Genomic DNA, 14,877 nt, shown 5'->3' on the forward strand with positions numbered 1-14,877 from the left:
TGGGAGGAGGCCTAGCAGGCGGAGAGGCCAGGCCCGGCGAGCTGGGGGTCTCGGGACTGCAGAACCCCCGCCTGAGCCCGCCGCGCCCCCCAGGGCCACCGCAGTGCTACTCCTGCCAGTCCTTGCACAGCGGAGAGGGCTGCAGCCGGGTGCAGAGCTGCCCCCCCGGCCGGGCCGTCTGCAAAACTCTCATCTCCCAAGGCGACACCGGTGAGCCGCTGCCCCGGGGCCTGGAGGACAGCAGCCCGCCCCCGCCCCCGCCCCTCCGCGTGACACACCCTCTCCACTGCCCCTCCCACCAGGGTCTGGTCCTTTGACCACCTACTCAGGGTGGTGTGTGGACACGTGTCAGCCCCTCGCCAAGGAAGTAGGGAAGATCCTGATGACCGTGACCTGCTGCCAGACGGCCTTGTGCAACGTTCCACCGTGGCAGGGCCCAGAGGGCAGTGGGGCCGGAAGCCCCCGGGGCCCTGAAACGCTGGCCACCGCCCTGCTGCTCAGCCTCCTCCCGGGCCTCCTGGGGGCGGGGTCCTGAGTGCGGCGGGTCCCCGCCTCCCCATCAGACTTGCACCCTGTCCAACGCTGGCCCCTCCTGTCCCCGCCCCCAGTTTTGGAGAGTAAACTCGGAGTGTTTTGAATGATCCTCCCGCGCTGGCTCCTCCCTGCTCGACTGCATTTCCTCGGTGTCCCCGTCCTGCGTCCCTGCGTCCCTGCCCTCCTGTGCCCCTGCCCGGGCGATGGATGGCCAGCACGTGGCCTCCAGGCGAGGGGGCCTCGGCCTCTCTCAGGGCGGGCCCGCACTGCTCTGTGCCTCAGCCGCGGAGCCCCCATCCCACCGCCGGCTTTCCCCCTCTACCCCTCTACCCACTCTGCCGCCCCCCAGGGTGCCTGCAGGAGGCTGTGGGTGCGGATGGGCTGGAGGTACAGCAAGGGGCAGGCAGGAGGGTCAGGTGAGGTTTCCAGCCCCTCCGCCCAGGTGGAGGTGGAGGGGAGTGGCGGGGAGCAGGGCGACAGGGGTGGGGGGTGAAACAGGGTTGTGGGCTCCTGAGAGCAGGTGCAATACAGTGTGGGGGGGGGGCCGGTCCCTTTGGGTCCCCCAGTATCTGCTCTGGCTGGGCTGTGCTGTTGGCAGCTGGGCGCTTGGCCTCCTTGACTGCACCAAATCCTGCTCTCGCCAATAGCTGGGGCCACGACAGAGCCCTGGGAGGAGAGGAAGGAGGCCTGACCTGGGCCTCAGTTTCCCCATTGGAGAGTTATGGAACCAGGCTTAGAGGACCCCTAAATCCCCACTAGCTCAACTTCCCGGGGTCGGGAAGCCTGGAGCCCTCTCCTGCCTGCCCCTCCTGAGTGGGCGGCAAAGGCGAGTTCACCGAGTTCACCGACCCCTCCGCACTCCCTGCTCCCTGCTTTCTGCTGGTTGGAATGATGGCTGGAGCTCAGCATCCACACTGCGCCATGAGGCGGTGCACTGAGAAGGGCCGGGCAGCCCCGCACTGCCCGCCACAGGCGCCTGTTACCTGGGAGGGAAATCGGCTTCCGCCACGCCGAAGCGAGTTATGCCAGGTGTCTCCGCAACGTGCATTTTCCCACACTCTCACGCATGCACTCGTGCGCATGCGCGCACATGGACACGTGCTCACAGACGGCCCTGGTCAAGGCACAGCTCAGGGGTCGTGCGGCCTGTGGTCAGACGCTCGGCCCGCGCCCCGAGCGAACCCCACGCCCTCAGCTCGTGCTCCTGGCGAACCCCTCCGCCTCCTCAGCTGGTTTCCTCATCTGCTAAGCGGGAGGGTGGCAGCCCCCCAGCGCGGCTGCGGTGTGGCTGCAGGGAGAGTAAACGAGGGCCGCGCGGAAGGGGCCTAGAGCCTGCGCCTGGCCGCGAGTAAGCGCTTAACACATGCGAGCCACTGTTGGTACCACCCCGACGGGCCTGGCGCCACCTGCGTGCACGTGCACGTTGATGGGGAACTCCGCCTGCATTCACGGAATTCTTCCTTCCCCACCGCCCCCCCCCCCCCCCCCGCCGTTAAGCCCCGCAGAGATGCGAGTTCACCGAGTTCACCGACCCCACCGCATTCCCCCGGGGCTGACCCCCTTTAAGGCCTTTGCGCCAGGCGGGAGAGGGGCTGCAGGCTCCGTCCGAAGCCACAGTGGCTGCCCTGGCCTCAGGCTCCTAGTTGTGCAACAGCCTCTTCTCTAGGGTCCTGGGCCAGGGCGGCAGCTGGGCCCACCCCTCCCCTGCCCGGGGAAGCAGAAAGTGCAGCCCCCACTCCTCACTGGGCTCCTCTGCCGAAAGGCACAGAGGAGGCAGGGCTCAGGCCCTGGTGACTTTCTGGAGCACACCCGTCACCATGGGCACGTGCAAGTGCTCAGCCCTCAAGAGCCTGATGCTGGAAACTTCCGGAGCCTGGTGGCCTTGAGTAAGGACTCTGCCCTGCAGCTCAGATGCTGTTAGGCTTCCCGCACTTTCTCAGTGTGACCTTGGGATCCCCAAGATGACCAAGGGGCCCGAAAGCCCCCAGGGCTGAGATGCCGGCCAGGCCTGGAGTCTGAATTGGCCACTTCCCGGCTGTGATCTTGGCAAGCCGTTCAGCCTCTCTGCACTGAGGCCCCTGCTCTGACCCTGGGCGCTGGCCCTGGCGAGGGGGAGGCCGGGGGGGGGGGCCTCAGCTCCTGTGCTCTCCCCTGCAAAGGCTCCTTTCTGTCCCTCTTCCTGGCTCCTGGCATCGGGTTGGCCGTCTAGCCCTGCCCCCTTCGGTGATCCCCACCCCCACCCACTCAACCCTAACGGGGAGAAAACAAACCAGCCCATTGCGCTGAGGGGCCCCTTCCCAAGCTGCCTCACCACTAGCACCCTGAAACTAGTCCCTGGGGCCGCCTCAGGTCCCCCGCCCAGCCTGGCACTGGGAGTGAGCTCAGCGAGGACACAATGTTTCCTTCTTTCCTAGGCCCACACGACCTGACGACCTGACAGCTGATGCCATTGCCTCGGAAGTCCCCCTCAGCACTGACCCTCCCTGGGCACCCTCCCCAGCAGCCTGGGTGCCCTCCTCTCCTCCCGCCCACCCCGATCTGTTTTGTCCTGTGTGCCTCAGTCCCCCACCTCGAGTCACCTGCCACTCTCCGCTCTCCCCGCCCCACCTGGGCTCGGCTCCTTGGAACTTCTTTCTGCCGATACAGGAAGCAGGTGTCCGAAGCTGCATTTCCTGTCCTTGTTCTTGACCATGAGAATGGGGTGAAGATGAGGAAGTGACCTAAGAGCAAGACATCTCTGAGAAGAGAGATTCCGAGCGGCGTCCCCTACCCCCCTGCGGGGGTTGGCAGGGGCCCTTGGACCAGGGAAAGGTCAGCACACCCAGATGCTGCCATGAACCAGCCAGAGCGCAGGGCAGACCTCAGGCCCGCACCTTACACAGGGCTCCTGACTGCAGCGGGGTCCCGCCAGGTCCGGCCCTTGCCCCAGGCGCGGGCGCTGTCCAGCACGCAGACTCCCAGCGTCAGGGCAGGCACCCTGGGGAGAAGTGTCTCTGCTCTAGTGTCAGGGCCCTGAGCACCCCGTGGATTGTGCTCAGGGCACAAAGAGGGGTCTGCCGGTGTCTCCATGCCTGGGAGAATGGGGGGCGGGGGGCTATGCATAGAGTAACGTGAGAAAAGCCTCCGCCGTGTTCCCCTTTTCTCGGTGGCATCTTTCCTCCCAGAGAGAAACCCGAGAGCAGGGGTGAGTGATGGAGTGCAGGAGGGGGGCACAGGAGTAAAGAAGCGGGCGCGGGGGCGAGTGAGGGGCGCGGGGGCGAGTGAGGGGCTGCAGGAGGGACAAAGGGGAACTCAGGGGCAGGTGAGGGACGCACGGGTGAGCGAGGGGGACGTAGGGGTGAGCGAGGCACCTGTGGGACCAGAACGGGGTGAGAGGAGCCGGCTCGGGGCGCAGCACCGAGACGCTGGGGTCCCGACCCCGCGAGCAGCGCCGGAAGGGGCGGGCCCGGCGGCAGGCGCGGCAGGGCGGGTGCGAGGCGGGGTGTGCGGCGGGGCTCGGCGGGGTAGGTGCCCCCGCGAGGGGCGCGCGCCCCGCGTGCAGCCGGGGACCCTCCGAGCCCCTCCGGCGTGGCGGGGCGTGTGCCCGGCCCAGAGCGGCGGCCTCCCCGGCTCGGCTCCCGGCGCCGCGGGCGGAGGGCAGAGGGCGGAGGGCGGAGGGCGAGGCTGCGCGGGGCTCGGCCGCGCGCCCATCGGCGGGAAGGCGGCGCCCCCGGCCCGGCACGCGCGGCGGGCGACGCTCTGCCGGTGGCGGGCTCATCGCCCTCGTCCCCGGCCCCAGCCGGGGCCGCACAGGCTGGGTGCGTGTTCGCCCCTGGATCTCAAACCCGCTGGCGATCCGGTCTCTCCGGGAGACCCAGGCTCCAGCGAGCGGCGAGCGAGGCTTCGCAGAGCCCCGCGGCTGGTGGATACCCAGAGCCGCCCGTCCTGAGAAGCCCGGTCCAGAGAGCAGAGGAGCGACTGTGACTTGCTCAGCAGGTACCGGCACCAGCCTCTGGGCCCCGCCCCTGCGCTCCGGCGACATGGGCTGTCTTCTGTGTGGCCGCAGCTGTCACTCGTGCCTGCGCGCCTGTGACATGAGGGGACGGTGACGCTAACCTCCGGTCTACTCCGTTTTTAACACATTTCATTTCTTGGTGCACACAGCACGTGGCGAAGTCAGTTAACAGTCCCTGCCCTTAGGCCAACTTGAACTGGGTGGAAAAGACGAGTATCTAGAATGTGTCCAGACGCCGGGGGCGCGGGTTACTAGGGATGCAGGAGTAAAGCAGACGTGGTCCTTGCCCCGAAGAACCCGTGCCTCAGACGGGGACGGCCACGTCGGTGACAAGCTGCAGGTGGAGCCACGGGAGCCCTGGCAGGGGGCTCAGGGCACGGAGCGCAGGGGAACCGCACGCAGGCCTCGGCCAGCGGGTGTCAAGCCCTGCGGGGTCAGCGGCCCAGTGGGGTGGACACAGAGCCACGGCAGCGTCCACCTGCCCTGGAGAGCGGCAGCCGCGAGGGCACCGGTCGCCTGTGCAGTCGTATCGGTTCTTGGTTTTTGTCTCACTTTCCTGTTAAAACTAGACCCAGCCTCCGACTCCAGCCTGGTTCGCTGGGCCTGTGACCGTCCGTGCGGTCCCGGCTGTCCTGCCCGCGGACATGCCCCCTTCTTGCTGCATGACCCCCGCAGCCCAGGCGGCCTGCCTTCGTCTTCAGTTCTGGCTCCCACCTGATGCTGGGAACAGCCTCCTCTCAGGAGCCACCTCTGGTAGCACCCTCAGAGTGACACTGGCCTGAATCCAAGTCAGGCGAAGCTATACCAGGGGGTCCACCGCAGGTCTCATCCAGCTCAGCATCCGGGCTCTGGGTGGGGTAGGTGCCTTCTGTGAGGGGCAGGTGTGACTCCCACAGCTTGTAGCTCCAAGGGCTTAATGGCTGGTCCCAAACACAGGAATGGCGAAGAAGAGGAAGACAGGCAGGAGCTCCAGCTTGGGACCCACGGGGAGCCGTCGGTCCCTGGTGCCCGGCGGATTTTGCTGAGCGTGGAGGCGGAGACCCCGCCCTGGGCAGAGGAGGGAGAAGTCCTTGCTTAGCAGCTGAGTGAACGTGAACGAAGAGAGATGCTGTTTACCGGATGAGGAAACCAGCCGGGGAGTGGGCGGGCTTCTGGGGGAATCACGCGATCTGGTTGGTCGGTCAGGTCTGAGATGCCCATTACATGTCCAAGTGGGCGAGCATGAGCAGGGAGGGAAGGGGGCCCGTGTCCCCATGGGGCCACGGGCCCCCTTCCCATCCCGCCCTCCCCTCTGTCCCTCAGCGTGGGAAGATGTCACCGTGTCCCTTCCGGGGGCCTGCTCAGCGCTCGCGGGCTGGCGTCTCCAGCACTGAGGGGACTGGCCGGGCTCGCCTCTCTGTTGCAGGTTGGCTGTTCCAGAGCTTTAACTACAAGCTCAGAAAAGTGAAGAGTTACGTCTAGGGCGGAATGGAGCGATGAAGAAAGGAATTCTGGGCCGGAGAACTGTACCCCGGCCTTGCTCGTTAGCCCCGATTGGCTTCCCGTGGTCCTTCCTCTCCTGGGCACAGAGAAGGATGGTGCCCAAGGACGAGGCTGTGCTCCTGGCAGCGGCCTGTGCCTTCGAGAACCTCTGCACAGAGCTCGGAGTCCACTGCCTCTGGTCTCCCGCTCGGGCTCCGGCTGCAGGGAACTCCGGGGGGTCCTCTGGACCAGAGGCCTGCCGGGGTCAGGCTTAGCCAAGGGTGTGAGGCTGACACTGCTGCCCACAGTCACCTGCAGACCCCGGGACATGGACTTCTGAGGTCCAAAGCTGCCATGCGGCGAGCACCCTGGGGCCCCCCAGAGCACCCCGCCACACCGCGCATGACCGCGCCACTGCAGCCACGCCCACGTGGCGTTCCAGCTTTGCTGCTTTTTGCTGTCTGTGCCTCTTGGTCATAGTGCGTTTGTTTCCTGGTGAGCTTGCCCACTTGGCATGCTGGCGTCCAGAAGTGTACATCTCCATGGTAGAAAGTGCGTCCTTCCCCACGTCCCTGGTGGCTCGCGGCCTGAGAGGGCCGCTGGGCTATAGACACCGTCACACGCACCTGGCGGTCCTGGGCCTGTGGCGGTGCGGACTCCTGAGCCTAGTGTTTCCCACTGGGAAAACTTTCCAGCTCATCAGACGTGTTGAACTTGTACTTTGTGATCTCGTGTTCCTTCAGCCTTTTGAGGCCGGTGTGCTCAGCACCTGGGGGGTCGCCTGCCTCCCACCGGCTCCCTGCGGCCCCCTGCGGCTCCCTGCGGCTCCCACCGGCTCCCTGCGGCTCCCTGCGGCCCCCTGCGGCTCCCTGCGGCTCCCGGTCGCTCCCGGTCAGCGTGCGTCCCAGCCCGAAGGCCCCGCTCTGGTTCCCGCGTCACTGCCCGCTGCCCCGGCCCTCTTCCCTGCCCCCTGTTCTGCTGCCCGTTGACACCTGGTTTCTCTTGTAATAAACATCTGTCCTGACCCCCTCACTGCGTTCTGTTGATCTCCCTGCGGCTTGGGGTACAGTGGGGATTCCTCAGGGCGGTGCTGCTGCCTCCCCAGGAAAGAACAAAGGCGCTGTCCCCAGTCCAGGGTCTTGCTTTGGCCAGGGCAGAAACTCCAACAGAAAAGGAGTTTACTAACTTAGGAGTGACTTCCTGCAGTGACCAGGTACTGTGTCCCTCTGCAGACACCACCTTCGGGTCCCTGCACACCTGGGAAAGTCCCGTAGGGTTTGTGAGCTGCTTGGTGCCTGCAGTCCTAACCCTGGGGACCTGGGAGCCACCAGGCCTGCTTCCTGGGACCCTGCCCCCACCTGACCCTTACTCACTCCGCCCGCCTTAGAGCAGCTGTTCTTGTCACAGGATTCAGAGAAACAGGACATCTATTGATGCCGGCACCGGCTCAGCGGATTTTATCCAAAGGCTGGGCCCCAAGTGTGACATAACAGGCAGCTTTGTACTGTCTTGTTCCTACACAGCTACAGAGAGAAGGAAGAACATGGTTGGCAAGCAGCGAATCAACCCCAAGCAGTGAGTGGAGAGTCCTTGAAGTGGGGGAGGGGCCGGTCAGCAGCCCACGCGGCCCAGCAGGAGAAGGCCAGGCAGAGCTAGGCTGCCACATTCTCACAGGGGTGGAGCCTGCCTCCCAGAAGGGTTCCTTGACAACATCTAGGGACATTCTTGGTTGTCACAGCGAGGGGAGGTGCTACTGGCACCTGATGGGTGGGGGCAGAGAAGCTGCTCACCACTCTCCTGAGCGCAGGCCCCCCAAGTGTGCGGGAAGGGGGGCCGAGTAGACCCCTGAGCTCAGGGGAAGGGCTCCGCAGGCTCTGGACAGCGAAAACAGCCGGAACTGCCCGCGAGGTGTCAGCGGCTGGAAGGCGAGCGGGCCGCTTTCGGCCGAAGCCTAAGCACTCAGCGACTTGCCCGTTCAGGCCGAGGGGCCTGGCAGGGCCCTGGGACGGGCCGGGTGTCCCCGAAAGGGCGAGGTGCAGAGGCCGGCGCAAAACACAGTGATTGGCTGGGACCCTCCCCCCGCCCCCGCCCCAGGCTCCCCCGGCAGGGGAAACAGGAGAGTGCGTCCCCCTTCCAAACGACTCCGGTCGGGCGACACGCGGTGGCCGGGTACGACTAGGATGAGGAGCAGACAGAAAAGGGGCACGGGCGAGGGTCAGGACGCCGCCGCCTCTGTCCACTCTCGTGGACGACACATCCAAAACGGTACCCAGTCGTGCGCGTGTTCGCATCACCCGCCTCGGGGCCACCGAGACGGCGGTCCTCCCGGCGCCCAGAGCGGCCCGGAAGTGCGCGCGGCCGGGGCGGGGCGCCGCGCGGCCTCACTTCCGGCCGGCGCGGGCGCGGCTGGCCGCCTCCGGTTCGCAAGGTGAGTAGGCGCCGGGCGGGGGCGGTGACTCCTTGGGCGCCCGGCCCGGCCTTCGCGCGCGCGTCGCTTCCGCGGGCCCAGCCCCGCAGCCGCCGCCGCGTGACCTTGACCCTGGGCCCGGCCTGTTGGGGCGCGAGTGGTCGGCTCCGCGGGGCGGCGGGCGCACTGGCCCCCCGCGATCGTCGTGTCGGTTCGCAGGGTGCCTCCGCACGCGCCCGGAGCCCCAGGGACGGGAGCCGTCATGTCCACTTTGCAGATGGGAAACTAAGGCTCAGAGAAGTCCCTGGACCGAGGTTCGCGGCCAGCGAGTGTGAGCGGCGGACCTCAGGCCGGACGGGCTGCTCTGTCGCCAAGCGCCCCGACGTCGGGCCCTTTCCCACGGGGCGCAGACTTCAAGCTGAGAAGAGAGGGGGCGGAGGAAGGTTTGTACCTGGGTCGGTGGCGTTCGTGTCCCCTCCACCTTCAGCCGATTGCAGCAGCTTCGGCGTGGAACCCGCGCTCAGAGTTTGTACTCATGTCCCTCTGGGCGTCCTGTGTGACCGCCACCTCTGCTCAGCCAGCCAGGGTGGGGCTGAGCGTGCCGTTACCCAGAGGAGTCCCAGGAAGTTAGCAGAAACTTCAGGTGCGACTTAAGAGGTTGAGGACCTGCACCCTGCCCCACCCCGCGTCCACTCACCGGGCTGATTGTGACCCTTATCATTAGGGGATGAGGCTTGCCAGGGCCTGACCCAGAAGGCGGGGGCGCTGGTGAGAACCCTGCTGGGCTGCCTCACCGCTTCCTTGAAGCAGGTGGTGCCTGCCACCCTCATGAACATGCACTGACTTGTCCATTTCCTACGTCCCGTTGTTTACCCTCAAGTAAGGAATCCTGTTTCATCAGTGTGAGAAAGACCCTCACATTGCACAAGCCATTCTTGCAAACCAGACTAAACTCTTTGATGCCAAAGGAGGCTCAGAGCGCTGCGGGGGTGCCAGGAGGTGCCCGCCTGCAGCCTCCGAGGGCTCTGGGGGTCTGAGGAAGAGGCTTTTCCTTTCTCAGAACGTCTCGTTAAGGTCCACGGAGACCGCTCCTGCTCCAGCAGAGGTCCGGTCTCGCCCGCCCCAGCGCTGGCGCGCCCCCCCCCCCCCGCTGTGGTGCAGGTTTTTCTTGGAGACCCGCAGAGCTGCTCTGGGCAGGGCTGTGGGTTGGGAGAACATTCTAGGTCATTTTAGGGGCAGAGCTTTTCAGCATGGTCCCTGCAGCTGTGCTGGTGCTGGTCACATGGAATAATGTACCAGAAACCCCGGCGGCCCTGCGCCCCCGGCCCCACACGCCGCCCCTGGGCGTCCTTGTCCTTCCTGCCCAGCTTGGCCCGCCCTCACTCGCACCTCCCACCCCCTCACCCTGCCGTGGTTTTCATTTCCCCAGGTCCTGGGTGTGCACATCTTCATCAGGCTTTGGGGACGATGGCAGCCCTAGGGGATGGTCAGGAGCCCCCTCGTGTCCCATCCCCTGTCAGTCTCGAGTCCCTGAGGACACCTGGAGCCCACCGCCATGAGGCCCGGCTCTTTCTCCACAGTCACCAACACGGTACTTGCCTGCCTCCTCCACCCGCCCCACCCCGGCCTGCGGGTGGGACCCGAGGCAGCCCACGGGGACCTGGGGCTCTAGCACCCTCAAGTTGGGGTCGGGGTGCAGGCCTCACTGGTTGAGGTTGGGGGCTGAGCTGCATGAGCAATGGTTCCCTAGGGGACGGCCCCCCAGGACTGCGTTTCTCTGGGGGAGGAAGTCGAGTAAAGAAGAAAAGCGGCCTCAGTGTCCGAGCCCCGTGTGACGGGAGCAGGTCATCTCGTCTCCCTCTCCAAACCTTTGAAAACCGTGTCCAGGGTTCTGAGCAGGCCGGGTTGGGTGGAGGCCCCCAGGGCCCTTGGTCTGTCCCCCAGGCAGAGTCTGGGGGTGCGGAGGGGTCAGGGAGGACGTCCACGCCCCGTGGCACATGGCGCCCCTGGGCCCTGCTTGCGCTTTGACGTCAGGTGGTCCTGGGGTTGCATCCCTGCCCCACGTGCCTCGCCTCCGGGGGCCGTGCTCCGCACCCCTCACGCAGTCAGAACCTTGGGGCCCACACTTCCGGTTTCTCCATGTCACTCCCACGACAGCTTGGCGAGGTAGGACCCCCTGTCCCCACGTTTTTGACGGAGACACGGAAGCGTGGACACGAGCCAGTGGAAGCCAGGAGGAGTCAGACCACATTCATGTGATGCAGGCCCGTGCCCTCGATCCCTGGGGAGGGGCTTCCTGGGGGACATGCTGACCGAGCCAGTCCTGCAGGATGGAGGGCTGGCGCCCAGGATGAAGTCCCTGAGCCCATGCCAGGTGGGCTGCCCCTGACCTGGCCTCCACCTGCAGAGATCAACCACAGGGAGCAAGAGCCCGGAAGGCTGAGTTTGGGTCCCTTGACCTTCGTCCAAGTGCACTAAAGTGCCCAGGGCTTTGCCCATGGTGGGAGGGAGTGTGGGCCGCACAGCCAGCAGCTTCAGCCGTCCCTGTGCTGTGGCAGAAACAAGTGGGGGGACCCTGCCCGCAAAGGGAACAACCAGGGCTGGCCCTCGAGGAGAGGTGTGGGCCCCCGGGCAGGCTCTTCTGCACGGCACTGGGAAGGCAAGGTGTGTTGGAGGGCATGACCTAAGAGCAGGGGGTGGGGACATCCTGCAGGTGACCCAGGGAACCCTGGGCTGGACGTGAGAGGAGGGGGAGATGAGTCCCAACCCCCCTGTGCCCCCAGGCTCCCCCGGTCGCAGCCCTGAGGTGCCCCCCCAGCCACCACAGGAGGAGGAGCTGTCAGACCTAGAGCTCCAGGACGTGGAGGAGGCCCAGATGGGCAGGGACACCTGCTGGCCAGGTGAGTGAGCAAAGCCGGCTCTCGGGGCCGGCCTGGGAGCACAGGAACCCGCGGTTGCCACTGCTTTGGGCACCACCCTGGATCCTGCTTGTCCCAGGCCCGCAGCTCACTTCCGCGCCCCTCCGCCCCTCCGCCCCGGAGTCCCACTCCGTCACTGGCAGTTCCTGAGGCTGTGAATCACCCAGACTTCCCCCCTGGGCCCGACCCCCGTAGCCACCTGCCTGTCGGACTGTGGCCCCCCACTTTGCACCCCGTCCCCCTAGTCAGCAGCCGGGGCGTCTTCCCGGGCCTGTCTCCTGCTGTGCAGTGCGCTCAGCCTCCACCTGTCGCCCAAATCAAGCTCTGGTCTCCAGCCCCTTCTCCCCACAGCCCGGCCGGGGCTGCTCTGATTCAGCCCCTCACTGCTCCCCGACACGCCCCTCCCCGCTGCCACCTGGAGATTCCCGAGGTGTCAGGAGGTTCCTGGGGGCAGGGGAGCTGGGCCAAGAGGCAGTTGCGACCTGCCCTTCATCGGCCCTGGGGGGACTGTGGCTCAGTGGCCTCACTCCTGCGGGGGTCTGGGCGGTGCCCTCTGAGTCTGACTCGTGTCGTGCCCTCGTGAAGTCTGCCGTGGGCCGGATCCCGGCCCTGTGGCACCTCTGCTGGTCCTGTCACCTAGGACGGCATAGAAGGGCTCGTGGAGGGACACATGAGGTGGGGGCTATCGGCCTCTCCTGTTTCTCATTTCAGACTCCGAGCTGGGGCCCGAGCAGGCTCTGTCCTTTGGCCACCTGCAGGATCCTGGAGACACGGTGGGCCAGGACGGCGGGGCGCTCAGGACCCTTCTGAGGAGTCTTCCCCACAGGCCCACGCGCGGGGTGGGCTTTGGGCGGGAGACCGGCTTGGAGCAGCCAGTGAGCCAGCTGTCGGTGGCCATGTCCTGCCCCCAGAAGAGGGGTCCCTGGCGCATGACGCTTGTGCCACAGGAAGCCTCTGGGACCGAGGGTAACCCGGAGCTGGGGGACAGCTGCGGCCGGGGCTCGGGCCTCGGGGCCCAGCAGGGCGGCCCGCGGGGCGGGAAGCCCCACCGGTGCGAGGCCTGCGGCAAGAGCTTCAAGTACAACTCGCTACTGCTGAAGCACCAGCGCATCCACACGGGCGAGAAGCCGTACGCATGCGCCGAGTGCGGCAAGCGCTTCCGCGGCTGGTCCGGCTTCATCCAGCACCACCGCATCCACACGGGCGAGAAGCCGTACGAGTGCGCCGAGTGCGGCCGCGCCTTCAGCCACAGCTCGCACTTCACGCAGCACCTGCGCACGCACAACGGCGAGAAGCCCTACGAGTGCGGCGAGTGCGGCCAGGCCTTCAGCCAGAGCTCCAACCTGGTGCGGCACCAGCGCCTGCACACGGGCGAGAAGCCCTACGCCTGCAGCCAGTGCGGCAAGGCCTTCATCTGGAGCTCCGTGCTCATCGAGCACCAGCGCATCCACACCGGCGAGAAGCCCTACGAGTGCGCCGACTGCGGCCGCGCCTTCCGTGGCCGCTCCCACTTCTTCCGGCACCTGCGGGCCCACACGGGCGAGAAGCCCTTCCGCTGCGGCGCCTGCGGCAAGGCCTTCGGCCAGAGCTCGCAGCTCATCCAGCACCAGCGGGTGCACTACCGCGAGTAGCAGGCACAGAGGCGAGGTCGGGCCTGGACAGGACGCGGGTCGCAGCCGGGCCTCGGGCAGGACGTGCAAAGGGTGGACGCAGTCGGCACAGCCTGCACCCCACGCCGAGCACCGTGAATAAATTCTTTTTAATTGTTCCTGTTCCTGAGGGCCTATCTCAGGAGTGCTGGGGGGCTTCACAGTGCCCCGTTTAGTCTCCTGAGGCCTCGAGGGCCGTCTGAGCTCACTGGGGACGGGCCTGGTGGCACCATGACTTACCAGGAGCCACAGGTGTAGGCAGGCACCCCAAGGTGGTGTTCCCAGCTGCAGAGACCCAGAGGGGGTCCAGGAGGAACAGCGGGCCCCTCAGCAGACCTGTTTGCCCCCTGTGCCTAGTAGCAGTGCCCAAAGCCAGCAGACTTCAGGGGAAGGTGTGTCCTGTCCCTTAACCCTGCCCGTGTGCGAAGCAGCCCAGCCTTTGCAGTCACCTGCGGTCCTAGGTAGTGGGGGCCAGGCTGTCTTCCCCGCTGACAAGTGCAGGCATTTTCAGGTCTGCCATGTCTTCTTAGTCGCTGTCGGACGTGGATGCGTGGGGACGGTACGTGCCCACTCCCTGGACCTCCCGGCCTATGTGGCACTGCCCGCACTGGTGAGTGCCCGGCCACACTCTGGGCCACAGCTCCGAGCCTCACCTCCCCAGGCGACACCTCCAGGGCCACCGTGTGCTTTGGATCCTCCTCCCTGCACTCCCACTCTGGGCGAGATCCACTCCGGGAAGGGGGCTGGAGGCCAGACTGTCTCCGGACATGAGCGTTGTGGATCAAGGCACCTTGGGTCTTCCTTGTGGAGGTGCAGCGGCACCCCAGGATTCAGTCCCCTTAGCCTGACAGGCAAATCTCCCTTCTCCCCACGCTTCCCTCTCCCTAGTGCCACAAGGCAACAAGGCAGCCTTTGGGCCACCGGGCCACGCAGCCACGAGCAGAGCATCTCAGGCTTCACAGGGCGGCGGCGCCAGCCTGCAGCCTGGGCTTGGGGGCCTGTTCCATGACTGGACCTAGCGGGCCTCCTCACATGCTCATGCCAAAATCATGGCCAGGGCATTCACCCACCCCAAAGTGGGGGGGGGGGCTCTGCAAGCTGGAGAATTCTCTTGGGGTTGGGGTCAGGGGGTGCGTTCTTTGGGGACGCAGTTTGTGTTCTCTGAGAGTGGCTTCTGTGGCACCATTGCAGGCAGTGGCAGCTGACGCTGATGACGTGCAGCCTGCACGTGTGCAGGTGGCCGTACCACCCCAGGCTGGTGGCTCACGGATAGGAGCGGGGCCCCTTCCGCCGGCAGACACGAGCAGGCCTGCGCGCCTCGCCCAGAAGCTGAGTGCAGTTCAGCCGGGTCAGAAGGGAGGCTGAGTACTGTCTCTTGAGTCCAAGGGAGGGGCTTCTCTGCAGGGCCTTTGTGCCTGGATACGTTTCCATCCATTTTTCACAGCCCGCCCTCCCCTTTGTCCTGACAAGGTCCCTTCTTAGAGTGGCTCTGTGCAGCCACCGCCTGGCGTCGGAAATCTGCAGATCAACCAGTGAAGCCCTGGTCACAAGGCCCCTCACCGTGCATCTTCTAGGACCTTGTTTCACAGGGGGTGAGAACCCACTAAGGGACCACCTGATTGCATCACCTGGGGAGCTCGCTGAAAACCAGATTCTCAGGCCCCATCCCAAGGGGAGACAGAGTCGGTCGGCCTGGAGTGCAGCCAGAAAATCTGGGTTCGGTTCCAGCACCCCCAGTGAATTGACTGTGCCAGATTCGGGAACTTCTGGCCTCATCCAGCCCCTCAAAGCACGTGCTCCTGCACGGGCAGTTGTCTGACCCCTACTGAGACGCCACCTGGGCGGGCAACTCGAACCGCTGGACAGCTCTGGCTTGGGCCAGAATCTGCCCTTTCACCTCCAACGGTTCCCAGC

At 66.0% G+C, this 14,877-nt stretch overlaps 2 protein-coding genes and 1 long non-coding RNA gene across 18 annotated transcripts in view; 2 read left to right on the top strand and 1 right to left on the bottom strand.

Annotated features, from left to right (window-relative positions):
* GPIHBP1 (glycosylphosphatidylinositol anchored high density lipoprotein binding protein 1) overlaps positions 1 to 3,248 on the top strand; it is a 19,035-nt gene extending 15,787 nt beyond the window's left edge. For 7 of the 12 annotated variants that reach the window (XM_036233123.1, XM_036233127.1, XM_016139249.2 and 4 more), the window contains exons 3-4: positions 94 to 210; positions 303 to 641. In XM_036233123.1, the coding sequence (XP_036089016.1) occupies positions 94 to 210; positions 303 to 535 (350 nt within the window). In that variant the 3' untranslated portion in view covers positions 536 to 641. Of the gene's footprint in view, positions 1 to 93; positions 211 to 302; positions 642 to 2,948 lie in introns of those variants that run through there. The other 5 variants (XM_036233126.1, XM_036233125.1, XM_036233124.1 and 2 more) reach the window with 2 other exon arrangements.
* LOC118612027 overlaps positions 1 to 8,979 on the bottom strand; it is a 12,225-nt gene extending 3,246 nt beyond the window's left edge. The window contains exons 1-2 of one of the 2 annotated variants that reach the window (XR_004954688.1): positions 8,848 to 8,979; positions 3,142 to 3,254 (exon numbers count right to left, since the gene is read on the bottom strand). This is a non-coding gene — a long non-coding RNA (uncharacterized LOC118612027). Of the gene's footprint in view, positions 1 to 3,113; positions 3,255 to 8,847 lie in introns of both variants that reach the window. The other variant, XR_004954687.1, reaches the window with a different exon arrangement.
* LOC107507885 (zinc finger protein GLI4) lies at positions 8,436 to 13,087 on the top strand. Of its 4 annotated transcripts, XM_036233120.1 has the most exons (4): positions 8,436 to 8,839; positions 9,826 to 9,882; positions 11,180 to 11,296; positions 12,026 to 13,087. In XM_036233120.1, exons 2-4 carry the CDS (start codon positions 9,864 to 9,866, stop codon positions 12,943 to 12,945), a joined length of 1,056 nt encoding a protein of 351 aa, XP_036089013.1. In that variant the 5' UTR covers positions 8,436 to 8,839; positions 9,826 to 9,863; the 3' UTR covers positions 12,946 to 13,087. The 4 variants fall into 4 exon arrangements, with proteins under 4 accessions (XP_036089013.1, XP_015994708.2, XP_036089014.1 ...); XM_016139222.2 differs by lacking the exon at positions 8,436 to 8,839 and having other exon boundaries at positions 9,832 to 9,987; XM_036233121.1 differs by lacking the exons at positions 8,436 to 8,839; positions 9,826 to 9,882 and adding an exon at positions 10,554 to 10,660.
* The last annotated feature ends 1,790 nt before the right edge of the window (positions 13,088 to 14,877 follow it).

Source organism: Rousettus aegyptiacus, unplaced genomic scaffold, assembly GCF_014176215.1.
Source record: "Rousettus aegyptiacus isolate mRouAeg1 unplaced genomic scaffold, mRouAeg1.p scaffold_m13_p_15, whole genome shotgun sequence".
NCBI classification, from domain to species: Eukaryota; Metazoa; Chordata; class Mammalia; order Chiroptera; family Pteropodidae; genus Rousettus; species Rousettus aegyptiacus.

Excerpts from the sequence above, each read along its gene's own strand:
- LOC107507885 (XM_016139222.2), top strand. The coding sequence starts at position 9,864 with ATGGCAGCCCTAGGGGATGGTCAGGAGCCCCCTCGTGTCCCATCCCCT. Across the intron at positions 9,988-11,179 it reads TCTCCACAGTCACCAACACG|GCTCCCCCGGTCGCAGCCCT; the intron begins GTACTTGCCTGC and ends CTGTGCCCCCAG. Across the intron at positions 11,297-12,025 it reads CAGGGACACCTGCTGGCCAG|ACTCCGAGCTGGGGCCCGAG; the intron begins GTGAGTGAGCAA and ends TTCTCATTTCAG.